At 41.3% G+C, this 16,861-nt stretch overlaps 1 protein-coding gene across 4 annotated transcripts in view; it reads left to right on the top strand.

The window, feature by feature from the left end:
• Positions 1-3,748: 3,748 nt before the first annotated feature.
• The window catches only part of LOC139651166 (estrogen-related receptor gamma-like), a 32,184-nt gene continuing 19,071 nt past the window's right edge, over positions 3,749-16,861 (top strand). Inside the window, exons 1-2 of one of the 4 annotated variants that reach the window (XM_071528013.1) lie at positions 3,749-3,798; positions 13,961-14,376. In XM_071528013.1, the coding sequence (XP_071384114.1) occupies positions 3,749-3,798; positions 13,961-14,376 (466 nt within the window). Of the gene's footprint in view, positions 3,799-13,960; positions 14,377-16,861 lie in introns of those variants that run through there. The other 3 variants (XM_071528016.1, XM_071528014.1, XM_071528015.1) reach the window with 3 other exon arrangements.

The raw sequence follows: 16,861 nt of genomic DNA, 5'->3' as shown, positions 1-16,861 counted from the left end.
TTTACGGGGCTTCACAAGATAGGAGATATGACAGATATGGATCACTTTAGCAGTTGTTTCTCTTTATTAATTATTCTGTTGAACTAAGGGGAAATTGCTTGAAATGACTGGTAACACAATCCGGTCACTCATGAAGTTCTGTAAGAGAAGCGTCCATGATCTGATGTCTCAAACACTTGTTAACTTGTAACAGTCATGTATTTTCATATTGTACTGAAATTAAGAGCTGAATGTAAATTCTCAGATACATTGAAATGAGTGGAGACATTGACAAAATGTATTTTAATTTAAAGGAGAATACATTTTACATTACATAATTTTGCTTCATTTCAACCATCATAGCCAGCATATTTCCCATTGCAGCACATTTCCCATTGCATAGACTTGTTAGTAACTATTAGTAATTTAATTAAAGTGGTCTTTAATGAAAGGTCATGTGATGAGTTCATAAAAACCAAGGAAGAGGCAGCTATTAGAGTGTTTTTTGGTTGATGTAAAATATATGTCAAATAAAAGTTTATAGCTATCAATTCCAGTGCAAACTATATTGCTCCTTAGTCATTAATTCAAACACTTCTTGTCTGGCAACTCACTGCCAGTTGCGTCAAACTTATTGCCTGAGAGCAACAAGGAAACTACATCAGTAAATAAAAATGGAATTTACATTAATTAGTTATATTGTAGTTTCAAATTGATGTGTTGAGTTTTCTGTCAATAGGGGAGCTGACATGCAACACATATCCTGAGTTGGATTCAGTCCCACAGTGTTCTGAGTACATGGCGCAGTCTTTACCCCACTAATCCACTGGGCCGCGCAGGATACAGTGTCTCTGTGCAGAGGTCAGGAGGTCAGACATAAGAGGCCAGTTTGCCCATGAATCAGGAATTTAATTATATACACCCTGTGTGACAGGGAGATTGCGTCCCTCAACCCAACACAATATCTAATTACTATTTATTGACAGATAATGATTGGCCCTTTTTTCACTTTTCAGAAACAAGCTGCTGATTGCACACAATCAAATCTCAGCATTTTTGATCTGCTTTTGGAAACATTCTTTTTCAATTACAATTAATTATGTTTTTATAGGTGTAGCAATACTTGTGTGTCACTGTGTGTGTGTGCGTGTGCATGTGTGTGTGTGAATGCAAATGTGCATGCAGATGTATTGCATAAGCCTACTAGCCTAAACTTTGACTTTAAACTCACTGTAATAATAAACAAAATACTTTATTCAACTGTTCTCTACTATATCCAGGCTGTAATTCGACTTTCAGAGGCACTGGAGATGGAGAACACATCAACAGGAATGAAAGGCAGCAAATGGTGTAATGAAATAGCATAGTATTAAGTATAATGAAAGATACACTGCCCATGCACAGTAGTTAGATCCCAAGTTCACGGCGGTCTGCTTAAAGAACCACACTCTTAGTTGTAGAGCTGAAAATCTGTTTTGGTTAAATACAGACTAAATGATTGGATTACTGTTCCTTCATTTGGCGATAGCGTGATGGCGGGATTACAGACTGCGCGGTCTATGGATTTCCTGTCAGATGCCATGAAGCCCAGTGTCCCTCCTCTGTGTAAGCTGGCTGGCTGAGAGGGAGGGAGGGAGCTCAGCTTTAGCCCCACAAAACGGCCCTCCTCAGAAAACTGACCACACAAACCAGTGTGAAGCCTGAAAATTAAATGCACTGGATTTTTCAAGTGAATATGGGGATCAATCGCAGAGGAATTAAATAAAACCACACACTGGGAGCTGAGAATTTCAGCATTGTTTACCTTTCTCCAGTTGAAAATATGCTTAATTTAAAATTTTGCTTTAGCTATAATACAACTAGAATAACATGAACAAATGAAAATCTAAAGGGAGAGAGATTTTCTAATGTAAATTGTGCTGCATAGTATATCTTTGAGTTGTCAACTGAAATAAATGGAATAGAATGCATTTCCACATTTGTTTTATTCGCTTCTGTTCCAATATTCAACTCTGGGGTGAAATCATACATGTCATCTGAGCTCAAATTAGAGTCTCTCTCTCTCTCTCTCTCTCTCTCTCTCTCTCTCTCTCTCTCTCTCTCTCTCATTAAAAACAAAAACATATCTCTCCTATTGATTATGTCTGGATGTCTTCATCTGATCAGCAGAATATCCTGCTTTTCCTCTGTAGGAAAGTACATCAAATGCCTAAAATATTGATCAAAAATTTAATTGAGAACGCAGGACTCTTTTATTAAAGCAATCAGCGTTTGCTCCTATGACTCTGATTTGGACTGACATGAAAAGAGAATGTTCTAATTTATAATTCCTTTTATTTAAAAGACGGTTGGGGAAACAGACTCTGTCCCGAGGCTCCTGGCGACATGGCAACACTGTGATCAATAACAGTGTGTGATGGGTTTTGTATTGATCAGGAAAATGTGGGTTGATGAAGTATGGGGGGACTTTGCTTCCCCTCTGGTGGCTGCCACATTACACACATACTGTAGTGAAGGTCCACTCAAACGTATCTATCATCATCATCATTATTATCATTCTTACCATTGTCATTAGATCTATTAGATCCCTTTAATAGTGTAAATGGTGAATCATTTAAAGTAAAGTAAAACATTTTAGCCCTATAAGTTGGTGCCGAACACAGTAAACACACCTGTTTAAATTCACCTTAGTGAATATTCTGCTTCTTCTTCTACTACTACAATTACTACTGTCCACTTCAGTTTACTTCTGCAGTTGTAAACATGACAAAAATGCAACTGTTGAAATTTCTATGTGAACTAAGTACTGTAATTGCAAATTGATGTGGTCATTTCCATTTCTATCTATCTATCTATCTATCTATCTGTCTATCTGCTTTATAATTTTGATGCAAGTACTCTTAAGCTGTACCTTAACATTTTTGTCTGGCACTGATTAGAAAGGCAACATAGGATTATGATTAATTATGTTTTTGTATCCGTATGTGTGTGTGTGTGTGTGTGTGTGTGTGTGTGTGTGTGTGTGTGTGTGTGTGTGTGTGTGGTGGGAGGGGTGTGTGCCTGTGTCTGTATCTTCTATCAGAGTTCCCTTGTGAATGACTGGACACCGACTGGTTGTCCATTAGCCCATCCCCATTACAGTAATCCTTGAACCCCATTGGCCGCTGCCAGGACAGCCTTCCTGGAACCGACCAATGGCAGCGGCTCCATATCAGTCAAGCCACGCCCTCCTCCTCTTAAAGAGCCCCCGTCCCTTCAATGGAGACTCAATCCTCTCACTGACTTGCTCAGGATTAGTACGCTCTCACCACTGCTGCTCTCTATCCATCTGTCTCTCTCTTTCTCTCTTTCTCTCTCTACCTGTCACTCCCCCCGTTCTTCATTCTTTTTCCCCTTCTTTAAATCTGCTCCCTGTTCCCTCTCTTCACCTCTACCTCAGTTTCTTTTTCCTCTTGTCTTCTATATATCACCACTAAATCCGCTCTCTCTATCTCTCTTCATACACACAGCCTGAGGTGCAGCACCTGTGCAGACTGGAGTTTGTCGGGCCGAGGCAGAGGGTTTTTGTGTGCGTGTGTGTGTGTGAGTGTGTGTGTGTGTGAGGGGGGTGAACAGGGGAGGGAGGGGAGACAACACCCAGGAACACCTGATCAACATTTCGTCAAAGAGATGTGGAGACTTAGGAACTGATCTCCTCCTCCAGCTTTTCCTCTGCTGTTTGTTTATCTTTTTTTTTTACTGCAACACCTGGAATGCTTAACGTGGACTGATGGATGTTTCCGAACTCTGCATCCCAGACCCCCTCTGCTACCACAACCAGTAGGTGCATCTCTTTTGGCATCTTTTTATCCTTTCTTCTCTACTGTTGTCTCCGTCTGAGGTGGCACGCTTTTCTTTTCTGTTTGCCTGGATGTTTGTCAAAAGAAATTAAAAAAAAAATCTCATCAGGCAAAACTGGGCGTAAGTCATTTGTAGGGTTTCTTGGTGTAAAAAGTAAACAATTTGAATTGACAGGGGGGCTCCTCAGCTCCACCTCCCCATTAATGGGACAGCAGATCGCAGTGGTGTGAGGCAGAGGTTGTAAGTGGGGAGTTTGGGGTACGATAGGACTGACTGTTGCCCCACAGCTCTCCAGCTCTGCATCAGGATACAGTTTTTACACTCAGCTACAGGATAGAGCCAGAGGCAGATTTAATAGGAATGATATTCAGACAAATAAATAAACAATCCTCTGGCAGCGGTTGGAGTCCAACAGTGGCCCATGCAAAGAAAGCTGTGATTATAGCCCAGTGTGTGTGTGTGACAGTGTGTGTTTGTAATAGGGGGAGAGAGGGACAGTGAGAGCGAGAGTGTATGTGGCGGGACAGATTGGTGTTTGCTTGAACTATTTTATTATAAATAATAAATGAGTAGCCACATAATTATCTTTGATCCATTTTAAAAGATGTTTATGGGGATTGTGTTTTTACACTTTAGTTTACTTTTCCTGCCGTGCATGATGAAGTAATGATGATTTTAAAATTATATCGATGGTGAGGAATATGATAACCTCCAAACTGGCACTAAGTTAAAGAAAATGCTGTTTATTCTCAATGAAAAGGAATAAAGCGGTGCACCATGAGAAGAGGACTAGGAAATCATCAAAACTGAATCATGTGTGTGCTTGTATGCGTTTTCAGTGTAGCCCAAAAAGAAGCACGGTAAATCAAATTCAAAACAATATAAAGTTCCTATTTGCAGTGATTAAGCAGCCTGCATTAACTTAGGAAATGTCAAGTCGAATAAATGCTTAAATTTATAGAACACCAAAGCTTTCTACTACACTGCTAGACTCCTTGCATGCCTGGAAAGCGGCCCTTTCTTTCAACTAAATATGACTTGATGAGGAAACCCTTCATTGGGATCCTCTTAATGTTAAGCTGTAGATGGGATTGGAAAGGTTTAACCTGCTTAGCACTTTTTACAGGACTGTGAGAAGGGACATTTCAAGCTCCCTGCACATCAGACACACAGGAAAACCTGTTGTGTGCGATGTTAAACAAGTGTATTATAATTCTAAACAGTTTATAACTGCATTACAACTCTTTCTCCCAAGGTATGTATCAGGGAAAAGCTCTTAAAAAATTAAATAAAATGAGCTTATTGCTGTGTATGACTTTTGTTTGGCAAGGAGAGACTGAGACTGACAGCCAAATTATCTCAATTACATATAAAAGTAATTGGTTTTATTTGAAGGGTCTGGAGATAATTATTTTAGTATAGCTCTAGATTTTATATGTTTTGCCATATTCTACTCAGTATTTTTCTATATTTCCATACAGCATTAAAAATGTAGGTGTTGTTGATTGTCCTCTTTTTTTTTTTTACGTGGTTTGCTTTTGTATTGGCACACAGACTAGAGACAATTATGTTGCAATAACAATCAGGATTAGAGTGTAAGTGAGACACTATGTCAACTATTCAAACTGTTTTCAAACAGTACACACCAGTGAAAGACAGTACGTAAAATTAACTAAAATTAAATGGACAGAAATTGGCATGAAGCTTAAGCACAAGTGTTTATCTATAGTATCACTGTTCTGTATAAGAGAGAATTTGTCAATTGTTTTGATATCTCACACAAAAGTAATTGAGCTGGATTTCATTCCCTTTTAATGTGTTTAAATATATCAGTTTCATGTCTTGTCTTTTTAAAGCTTTGATATTCAATATTGCAATTCCTGTGCAAATTGCAGTGCAGTAGAAAAAAAATCCCACAACCCAGATCTCTTATTTTTTGCACAATCATCAATTCCAGAGGCTAAATGCTGCAAAATAGCATTTAAAACATCCGTTGAATTTAGACAGAAGGATAAAGTTATTGTATTGTTTATCACATGTTAAAAAACCTTTGAAGTTGAAAAAAAGTTAAACAATATACTTCAGTTAAAGTGTGGTGGCCGTGAGGCATTTGTGTGTAAGTGTGTACAACGTGTGTGTGACTGTGTATGTTTGCGTGCCCCTACATGTATGTATATATGGATGCATGCATAAGTGTACAAGTGTGTGTGTGGGTGAGTCAGTAGTTGGTTACGTGTGAATGTGTGAATGTGAATGTTTGATCAAGTGTGGCACTCAGTTTATTGCGGGACAGTTGAATCTGTGTCCCATGTGATAGGGCAGCACTTGATATGGCACAGTGTGTCCACACTGCAATATCAACTGTAACATGGCCATTACCCAAAAACCCCTCATTCTGCAAATACTGACCTTTTACAAACACCTATCTTCATTCTAGCTGTTTCTACTGATTAGAAACAAATTCATCCTGGGATTAATGCCGTGTTTTCTCAGGTAGTTGTTAAACTGTTTATTTAAGTTTAAGATACTGAACAATGAGTCTGTAAATATACTGTAGGAAAATTACACCTTCTATCTCTAGCTATATCACAACTGAAGTTACAATATGTGATGTAAAAACAATCTCAAAAAAGTCTTTATGTTGCAGTATTATCGCCAATACTGTTTTACAGTGTGTCACCTGAAATGAATGTAGCTGTTCATGTACTGTAAATCTTGTATAAATCTGTGCCTTTGGGGTTGCATAAAGCTGTGCTTAGGTAGGTTTGGCCTCAGGGAATGGCATTAACCCCACGGGGATTTTTGGCCCCAACAACCAACCTATTAGCTGAGGGCAAGAGGTCTGCAGTCTGTAGTGTCCACTTCTCACGCTACAGCTCTCCTGAAGGGGGATGGGAAATAAGTTCTTCTACCAGCAAACTATTTCGTGCTAATCAGGCTTCTCAGATTAGTGCTAGAAAAAAATGTGTCTGCATTAAAAAATATATATTTATCGATCTCCATTGTTGTATTTTGTCCTCATGGAAGACTGCTTTTTAAGGATGACTTTAAGTGACTTTGGGTTATAAATCAGTCCAGAGGTGTTTTATGTCTGGATCCGTCTTCAGAACAATTTCACTGTACACCAGTAGTGTTTCCTCTACCTGCATTAGTGTTGAGCCACGACAGGCAGAACATTTCCACCACTGCCAGAGAAAATCTAAATTTTAATACTATTGTATTCTAATTTTAAGAATTAGTGATTTTATCTTAATAACGTATCCAAATAAGAACAGTGTTAGTGTTTCTGGAACCAAATTTGAACAAAACTGGGACTGATATGTAACCAAAAAACAAAATTACCCGCGACTATCAGTGTGGATTACAGGAGAAACACTGAACCAGAGTGTGTTGTACAGAGCCTGGACCATCTGCAGGCACCTTCACTGGATTCAGTCAGTCCATTTGAAAATTTTGGGGAGAGATTTATATCTAGCTAAAAAATGTTTCTACAGACTTATTCATGACCAGCACTCCCGTTCCTAGACACATAAATGGAATTTTAAATCTTAATTATTAAACCAACCACATCATTCACATTATTCTCTACATATTCTACAAGTAATTGTGTGCTATTCTCAAGAGAGTCAACAATAGATCTCCCATTATGTCTCTGTGATACGCTGATATTTTCAATATGATTTGCCATGACAGTGGTAACTGCAGTTTATGTTCAATTTGCTCCATTTTATTCTCTCGTCCCACCTGGCGTTCACATGTAGGTGCCCTCACCAAGCAAACACACAGGAATGCATAAGCACCAGTGGCCAAACACACACGCACACACACACACACACACACACACACACATGTGCGCGCACACACGGATGAGACCAAAGAATTACACACTGACCTGGGGTCTAATTTTAGCGGTGCCATATCATGGAAACACCTGACTGTGTCTGTTAAGAGAAACAGATAATCTCATCATGAATCTGAAGAAATTTCTTTGGCATTTATTAGGCTAGTTATGCATTTATGGTCGTGCTGTATAATGCATCAGAAAAAATATTCCCTTGCTTAGCGTCAATGGCTAAAAAAAAAATTTGCATGATATAATAACTTCTCTTGTGAGAGGATCGTCCTGTTTGCAAAAGATTTACATGAGTGCGACAACGACACTGCTGTCTTTCTTGAGGATATGCTGCTTTCCAGAACTAGGAGTAAAGTAGAGATTAGACAAAGAGGCTCAGTTCAGATTGAATTTGTTATTTTATTATGTTTATTTCTTCTTCTGTATTTTCTCTGTGCACCTTAAAGCATTAAATCAATCCAGAGAAATAGTTTTAAATGTGCAAATTCTGAAAAACAATGTAACGTATTTATTAATTAAATAATAGCTAGATATTAATACCCCGAGTGTACAATATCTAAACGATTCCTGGACGTGCATGGTGCTGGCAGGCAGTAAGCGGTGCACATGCAGGCCTTATAGTATGTAACTTGAGGTCTTCCATGTCTCCACCAGCTGAAATTGATCTTACTGACATATATTGCGTTGTGCCAAAGTTCAGTATTTGCACTGTAAACAGCCATAATATAAGAGTAAAAATCCAATACCAGCATCAATGAGAGATGGCTTTGAAAAACATGAGATGTTGTGGTAGTTGTAATGTTAAAGTTTGTCTGCTAGGTATTTTGCGTTTGAAGATAATATGATATTTTGTAGGTTTGTAGAGAAATTATTCTCCTTTTATCTGTGTGGGATTTGCTGCTGTTACTGTTTTTGGTAAATTCCAAACGCTTTTTGCCTAACAGTCAAAGGATTTTTGTACATGTGAGATTATTACATTGAATTTCAAAAGCTCTGAAAGGTCTTTTATCGCTTGAAAACATGTTCAGTCATGATGACATTATTAGTGGAAATCTGGTTTTGTCACTTGTGAACACCAGCGTCTCACAGCCTCCCTCGTCACTCTGCAGCTGTGAGTGAGTGAGTGGCCAAACTTGGTGCAGTGCTGCTGTGATCCGGCTCCACTTCCCACAACATCCAGCACACCTTCCTGCACCGCATGGGCAAAACCACTGCACTGTAAATGACACTGCCATATTTGTGCCGGAATGGACGGAATGGATGAAAACAAGATCCCACAGGGGTGCGATCTGTCCCCCTTGTTAAACTGGATTGGTGGGTGTCGCAACCGGTAAAATCGAGCTAAGTAACCAGAAGCCAAGAGAACCTATGAGTCTACTGACGGATGGAGGGAGCAGGTGGTGGAATAGTGCTGGGCTGTGTTGTTCACATAGTGGAAAAAAGCAAATGTGCTGCTTCCCTTCAATTTTCCGTTTAAAGCCCTTATAGACTTTTTAATAATGAAGTTGAAGAAAAAAATTCACCGGAAGCGAAAAAGAAAACATTTAAGCGCATCCTTGTGTTTTGTGCATGGCAGCCGTTTCCTCGTGTTCAGAGTGACATGTTTATTAATGACGATGGCTGCTGTGAGGGTACAGCTGAGCTCTATGGCAGAGTGGTGCTGTGTGACGGCATCAGAGGAGAAATAACTTCATTACATGTCATGACCCCCTCTTGATATAGATATATCCTTTAGGCAGGCTGTCAAGGACTCTGAATTCATCAGGATGTAGATGGACGCTTTCTGCGGCCACTATTCATTCAAAACATGAATGCGGGTTTCGTGGGCTCAGGCTGGGGAAGGCAAGCTTTGGAGAGGACTTCTTAGAATTAGAATGAGTTTGTTTTATTGATCAAATGAAATTAACACAGACACACACACACACACTCACACAATGCGTCTAATCATGGAGTGTGGGTTAGCCAGCATGTTTAATTTAATGGGCCTCATCGTAGCTTCACGAGGTCTCACATTGTGAACTTAATTCCTCTTCACCACGTTAATTTGCATTGTGTCAATTGACCGGAGCGCTTACTGTATCAGCTTGAGTCTCACTTGAAATTCAGCCCATGCCCTAATACCATTAGGCAAATGCAAAGTTGTGTCATTTACACATTTGGGAAAAAAAAGAGAAAGAGAGAAAAGCCAATTTGCGCCGGACAAGACTCGCTTGTGATTATCAGTGGATGTTATTACTGTGGAGAAGCAGACGTTTGAAGGTTATGTTTCTGGGCAGTAATTGAAATGCAAAATAACATTAGGATCGATGGCCATCTCTGTTTATTTATGAAATCAATATCGTAACTGTCCCTCATGAGTCCCCCTCTGATTCCCAATGACGGCTTAAGTCTTTGCTCGTTTATTCTTTCTCCCCCATAACCTCCTTCTTCAGTCTTTTTTAAAGGCAGTTAGGGGTGTGTTTGACTTTGCAGGGAGAGCAATTTCCTGGAGGTGGTTGATGTGTATGTAGATGGGGGTTGATACTCCAGGTAAGGAGACATCATCCATGTGGGAAATCTATGCAATCTCTCCTTGTGGCAATGACATTGAAGAGGCCATATGCTGGAAGTTCTTTGTATGTGTGTGTGTGTGTGTGTATGTGTGTGTGTGAGAGAGAGTGAGTGAGGGCGAGAGACAGAGAGAGAGAGAGAGAGAGAGAGAGAGACTACATCTGCCATGCACTGTAACAGTAGCGTTGTTTGCAAGGCAAACTTGGTAAGGAGTGGTAACATTCACCAGTAATGCCAAATCAGAAGTAGGAGGGATTTATGGCCGAGAGGTGGTGAGCCAGGTGTGTTTGTGCTCAACGGAAACTGCGAGCTTTGAGCAAACATGCCAAAGACGGTGAAGGCATGCAAAGTATGCAGATTTTACATGGTATAAACATGTTAGTTCAAAATGTTAAATCAACAAATTACCTTAGATGTTTTCTTACTCACATGGCTTACCAGTGTACATTGATCAATGTCTCTGTCCTATTTAAAAACAACGCTACATTATTTGCAGTGGCATACAAATCACGCAATTTTTTAGAACGCATGCATTTTTTTGATGACCTTCATTTGTGCCAATGCTGTGTCATGTGCATGTTGTTGTTACTACTTAACACTTCAGCGACACACACAACCCCATTTTCCCCCCTCACATTTCCATTCATTTCCCAGTCATCCCGGCCGCTGACTAACAGTGTAATCTATGTGTCAGACGGGAAGGGGCACTCAGTTTAAAGCTGATAGAGTTTGCCCCAAACAAGGACAGCCTATCATAGAAAGATTAATGAACTAATTTCATGCATGGCTCCTTGCCTCTGTCCTTCTGCGCTTCCATGTTCGAATGTGTGTTCAGCACCATGATTTACGTTGTGTTCCCCGCTACAAGCTTAACCCCAAGCTTAACAATAATATTTCCCCCCGGTGGAAAAATATATAGTGAAATATGGGGAACCGGATTTTTAACCCCTTCATATGTCCAGCCAAGCATAGCATGAGGTCATTGTTGTGTATTGCTTATAATATGCATTTTAGACAGTTATTTTTTTTGGCAGCTGGTAATATTTATTGTGCTAAAATTCTGAGCCTGGACACATATTTCATGGTTTAGAAAAGAGGTGGATGGATTCAGGATTTATGTAGGGGAGCAGGGGATCTGCAACACTGCCAGTATGAGTAGGCACGCCAAAACACACACACACACACACGTGCACCCCCGCACACACACACACAAAACATTTGAGATTTTAAGCTGCTCTGGCGGGACATTTTCACACCCATCACACTTTGGCTTACATGAAAAAAAAAAAAAAACAGTGGTCACTGATCTGAGCGTGTATGGCATTTCAGACACTGTCTCAGTACTTGGTCATATTATCCATTCTGGAGTGCTCCCTAGTTCTTACATGCAGTAGCGTCTAGACACTCTCTTTCAGCGTGGTGGACAGACAGAAAGCTGCACGTCTGTTGCTTAGAGGCATCCATTGTGGGACCGTCTGGACCTGTAAGAACAGGACAGAACAGAGAAGGCAGGTGACCTTCACTTCTGTCTGATGAGTCTTGCTTGTCTGCTCGGTTTGTACCATTTTTCTGCGCGGTGGAGCAAACATTACCCCATTAGATATTAGGTGCAGTGCGTTCGTGTGTGTGTGTGTGTGTGTGTGTGTGTGTTGTCAGGGGAGCGGGCGGGCGGAGGGGAGGCAGGGCTGCGCTAAGAAAACTCTATGTCTCTTTATAATAAGAAGGGAAACCAAATTATGAAACTATGAAGCTATTTCTGTCTGCGAGAATTGGTGGTTCGTGCCATTATTTCATTTCGACAGATTTGAAAGGACCCATTAGAAATTTCCATTAAACCTAACAAAAAACAGCTCCCTAGCGTTACTGCGTGCTAAGTGTGGAATGAACTACTTTTTACATATGCCACAATGTACTATTCCATAGGGAATCCCCCTATCTGGCTGCGATGATGTATTAACTGTTACCACGCCGCTCTCTCCAATTCCCTCCGATGGGAAAAAAATATACCTTCCAATTGACTATAGGTGCATGCTGATTGTTAACAAGATTTAACTTGAGTCCTTTGAATCTTTTATTAACCGCAACAGCCTCTGAATCAAGACTAGCATAATGTAGTATCGCTCCATCTCAAACTATGTTAACAGTCCCGCCTGATTAAAAATGCATAAGGAATGTCTGGGACCCGTAAGAGGAGGGTTTATTTTTTCATGCCTCATCTGAAACAGGAAGGAAGCAGAGGATCAATAGATCTGATCTGGGCCCTGGGGTAGAGGCTATCTCCTCCTCCCTCTACCCTCTACCCCTTAGCAGTTAAAAGAGAGGTTTCATGTTGTCAGGACCTGATGACTTCATGGCTTTATATAAACACACATGCAAAGAGGCAACAGTGGTAAAATATATGTATAGCCGCAAATACCGAATTTAAAAAGGGCAGCCGCGCAGCGAAAGGCAAAAAGTTCAGAGGGACGCGCTGAGAAGGCTCTGGCCTGCATTAGCGTGTTCTAGTTTCAGACATTCCTCAGCTCTCACCCAATATTTACAATTCACAAGCATGTAAGCCGAAGATCAGCACCAACTGTGACGGACAGCGACAGCAGTTCTACCACCAGTCCAGTGTCAGGTGGATTTCTTGCCAGTTGTGATTTCATGCTTTGTTTGAATGGATTGTCATATTATTTGGGCTACTGGAAGTACAATAACATACAAAGGCTACTGCCATGAAGAGCAATTATTTGCCAACAATACCTGCAGCAATGCAAGAAGTCTTCCAGGAACCTTTTGTTGTTGGTAGCACAAAAGTGATATAATAAAAGTAACATTTGTAGCAAAAACAGTCACTTTTAATTTAAGCAACATTAAATATAAGAATGTATTGTATCTGTAACACTGTTTATTCCCAAAGGTTATAATTAAAATTGGGATTTAGGGAACCTAATCCCAGGTCAGTGGTCAGGGGAAACTTCACCCCCACTGCCACCCTCATCACATCTTCTTCACCCCCTCCAACATCTCACTTAAGTCCACCGTAACCCGGCACCATCCATTGGCAAACTAACCAGGACTATTGATTGGGTCATGTATTACCCCATGATCTTGCATATGCTGAGTGTAACACCTCTCTCTGTCCATTAACAGCCGTCTGGAGTTTCATTCATTCATTTACTTCTGGCAGCCAACCAATTGTGGGCATTGTTTGCGAGATGTATGGGGCTTCTGTTGACATGGTCGTTAGTTACCATTTTGCCTGAGAGAAATAAGCTACTGTAGTATATCACTTCACATTCCAACACATTAATGGTTGTGTCCGTAACATAATCTATCAAACTCTGATGAACCAGTTACGTGCATGAGCGGCGTGCTCCATCACTCTTGATGAATCTCTTATGGAGTAATCACAAGATTATGGAAGAAAGCAATGTTCAGTACAGCTTGTCAGACTAGTTAGTGGTGACAATTTCATTGTTGCTGCTTTTTCTTACAGCATATTTCTACTATTGTGTATGGCTGTATCAGTACCTCTGTGTCTCTGTTCTCTGGAAATGCTTAATTATTTGCATGGTACTAGACATTACCATGCAAATTACCATGATTACCAGGTTGCTGAGTATTGTGTTACAATATGTATCAGTTCTAAATTTGACAATGGCTCTTTTACTCAGTGTTTCTCCCTGTTTAATGCATCATTATATATCATTACTGAAACTGACTGCAGCCCTGGCTCTGTGTGTGTTTTCCCAGGTTGCTAACCAGAATGCCCTCTGAGGACCGCCACCTATCCTCTAGCTGTGGTTCTTACATCAAAACCGAGCCTTCCAGTCCCTCCTCATCACTAGTAGACACCGGCAGTCACCACAGTCCCAGTGGCAACTCCGACGCCAGCGGCGGCTACATTAACGGCAGTAACGGACGCTCACACGCCCTCGACTCCCCGCCAATGTTCAACCCAGGCATGCTCGGGAGCGGCGGCGCCTGCCTACGCCGCTACGAGGAGTGTTCCGGCGGCGTGGTGGACGACTCGCCGATCAAGTGCGAGTACATGCTCAATGCCATTCCCAAGAGGCTCTGCCTGGTGTGTGGCGACATCGCCTCAGGGTACCACTATGGGGTGGCCTCCTGCGAGGCCTGCAAAGCCTTTTTCAAAAGGACGATACAAGGTATTTCCCACTTCCTCTTTCCACTTTCACTGACTCACCTCAGCTGACCCCCCAGGTCCGCACCCTCTCAGTCAAACATGGGCAATAATAGACTGGAAATTTTTATTTTTTTTTAATTTTCCAGGCAATTGAATAGTCTGCAAAACATGAGAATAGCTTGCAAAATAAGCTACTACTCTTTAACCTAGGTCTGCTGTCACTGTTGTCACAATATAATATTATGGAGACACCTGCAGTGTTAACACAGTGCTGTTTTTTTGTGTCATAATTATTCTAAATACTTTATTTCCATTACCATGACACTTGTGATTACCAGGAATGCATATTGACCTGATGAGGGATCCACTGTCAAAGGTGGCACGTGTTCCCCTGTGCTGGTCCAACCCTGTGCCCTTATGGGAATAATACGCTGTGGTGATTACGAGTGTCTGCAGCAGGCATTAGGCCCAGACTGTAAATCTGATGGGTTATGATTTTTGATGTGTTTGCGTGTGAATTCCCCGATTGGCATCGCTTCTGCCATGTGTGGGTAATGTTCCACAATAATCACTCAAACAGAGATAATATCCCACAAACTGAGATGCAGAATTATGCGATTCATCTGCAGCGTTTGTGACCGTCACCATGCATGCAGACAGCCGGCTAAGACACCATCCACTCACTGATTGCTAGCTGCAGTCCTAATGGTGCTGCAGGGATTCATGGGACATGTGGCGATATTAACATGTGAGTGGCTGCTGATGAGTGATGATGATGAAAAAATGTATTACTTTTCTTTGGTGGTCACAGCCTCTGTCAGTTTGAGCAAAACAAATGACTTCTGGTGACAAATTTCTCGAGTTGCTCACAGCTTCTCGAGTGCTTATCCAAAACGCTTCAAGACAAATGCAAATCATTGTTTCAACATAGCATTGACATTCAGGGATATCCTGAATATATGATTATTTTTTGTAGTTTAAAGGCTACATGTGTCTCAGTCTGAATAGCAACACAGGTAAGGACTGTAAATAGTGCTCATGTCTGACTTTGTGTTGTCTTGCACAAATCCCCCTTCTTCTTTTTCTTGTTCTCCTTCGTGGAGGACAGACCCGTAATGAACCTAATCTGTCCGTCATTCGTCCTGAGCCCCGGGAGTTTCAGTCAATAACAATCAGTGTTGGGTGACTGTAATTAAGAACCAGGCATTTCATTGGGAGAAAGTCAGCAAGGAGGGTGGGAGATGTGGATCTGTTCTTTGCCCCCGGGCCCCTCCAGCCCACACCCAAGGGGGAGGAGATGGGGGGCCAATTAGAAGCTCAGGCACGTGTCGTCGGGGCAATAACAGAGGAAGGGGAGAGGAGAGAGACGCGGAGGAGTCCTCTAAATAAAAGAGAGAGGCACAAGGGACGAGGGACATGGTCACTCACTGAAAGGAGAAGCCCCTTTAATGGAATGGTAATCAGGAAGGGGGGTCCCGGCCTCAGGAAGGAGGAGGACAAGGAGAGGTCCAGCTTGAGTGGAGATGAGCGCGTGGATAATAGCATGGCATAATAATATATCAAAATTTAGAGGGAAAATAAGAGAGGTTAAGGAAGGATATTAGAGTGGTTGAAATGTCCTTTGAGAAATAAAGGTGGACACGAGACCTGATTAACTAAGAGGGTATGCCGACAGTGAGCTTTTAGAGGTAGGCAATTTAAGGCGATTCTGGACCCCCACCCCCCCTCATCCCTCACCAGCACACACACACACACACACACACACACACACACACACAATGGTTGCTGTTATTCGGATACAATTCCTGTATGAGAACATGTTTTGTTTACTAATGTTAAAAAAAATATTAAGTGAATTTGACCTCAGTCGTTGCATCTAAACCGAATGAATGAATGAATTTACTCCTTCATTCTATTATTGTTGAATGGTTGCATTCAGCTATAATATCTGCATCAATTTAAATGGATATGACTGCAACTTAACTGTTTATGTACATGAAAGGTTAGCCAAAGATTACGGAAAAACAACCCTATACTGTACCTGCACACCAACACTGCGTCTCTTATAGTTTCTATACTCTAGCACTCTCTCTTTTCACTGGTGCTGTAATGTTCCCTCTGCTAACACCTCTCAGTTTAAACGACTTTACCCATCCTAAAACCCGCAGCAGCCTCTGCCAACATCCTGGCATGATGCCACAGGCCCCTCACTGTGCATGTGACCCTGCTGGCACCATTGATGCCAGGGATCCTGACAAATGTTGGCACCTTCTCCTTGACCAACAGGGGGGTGGGGTGGGGGGGGGGTTGGCTCTGGCAGATCTGCAACAGACAACACCTGGTTTGCTGTTTTTAGGTACCATTAATACATCTTTGGACTTACGGGACATTGTTTAAACATTCAATCAAGGGATTTGGATGCTTGGGAGAGAGGTTTTGTCATTGGATTCTCGAGGTCACATCAACTTTTGAGCGAGAGCGTAATGATCCGGAAAAAAAATGTGTTA

This window comes from Centroberyx affinis, unplaced genomic scaffold, assembly GCF_046629955.1.
Source record: "Centroberyx affinis isolate AG114_WGS23_722 - 3 ecotype Tasmania unplaced genomic scaffold, CSIRO-AGI_Caff_v1 ptg001600l_1, whole genome shotgun sequence".
In the NCBI taxonomy this organism is placed as follows: domain Eukaryota; kingdom Metazoa; phylum Chordata; class Actinopteri; order Beryciformes; family Berycidae; genus Centroberyx; species Centroberyx affinis.
Note: the sequence above shows the minus strand (reverse complement) of the source record. Positions and strands in the feature narration are given on the sequence as shown.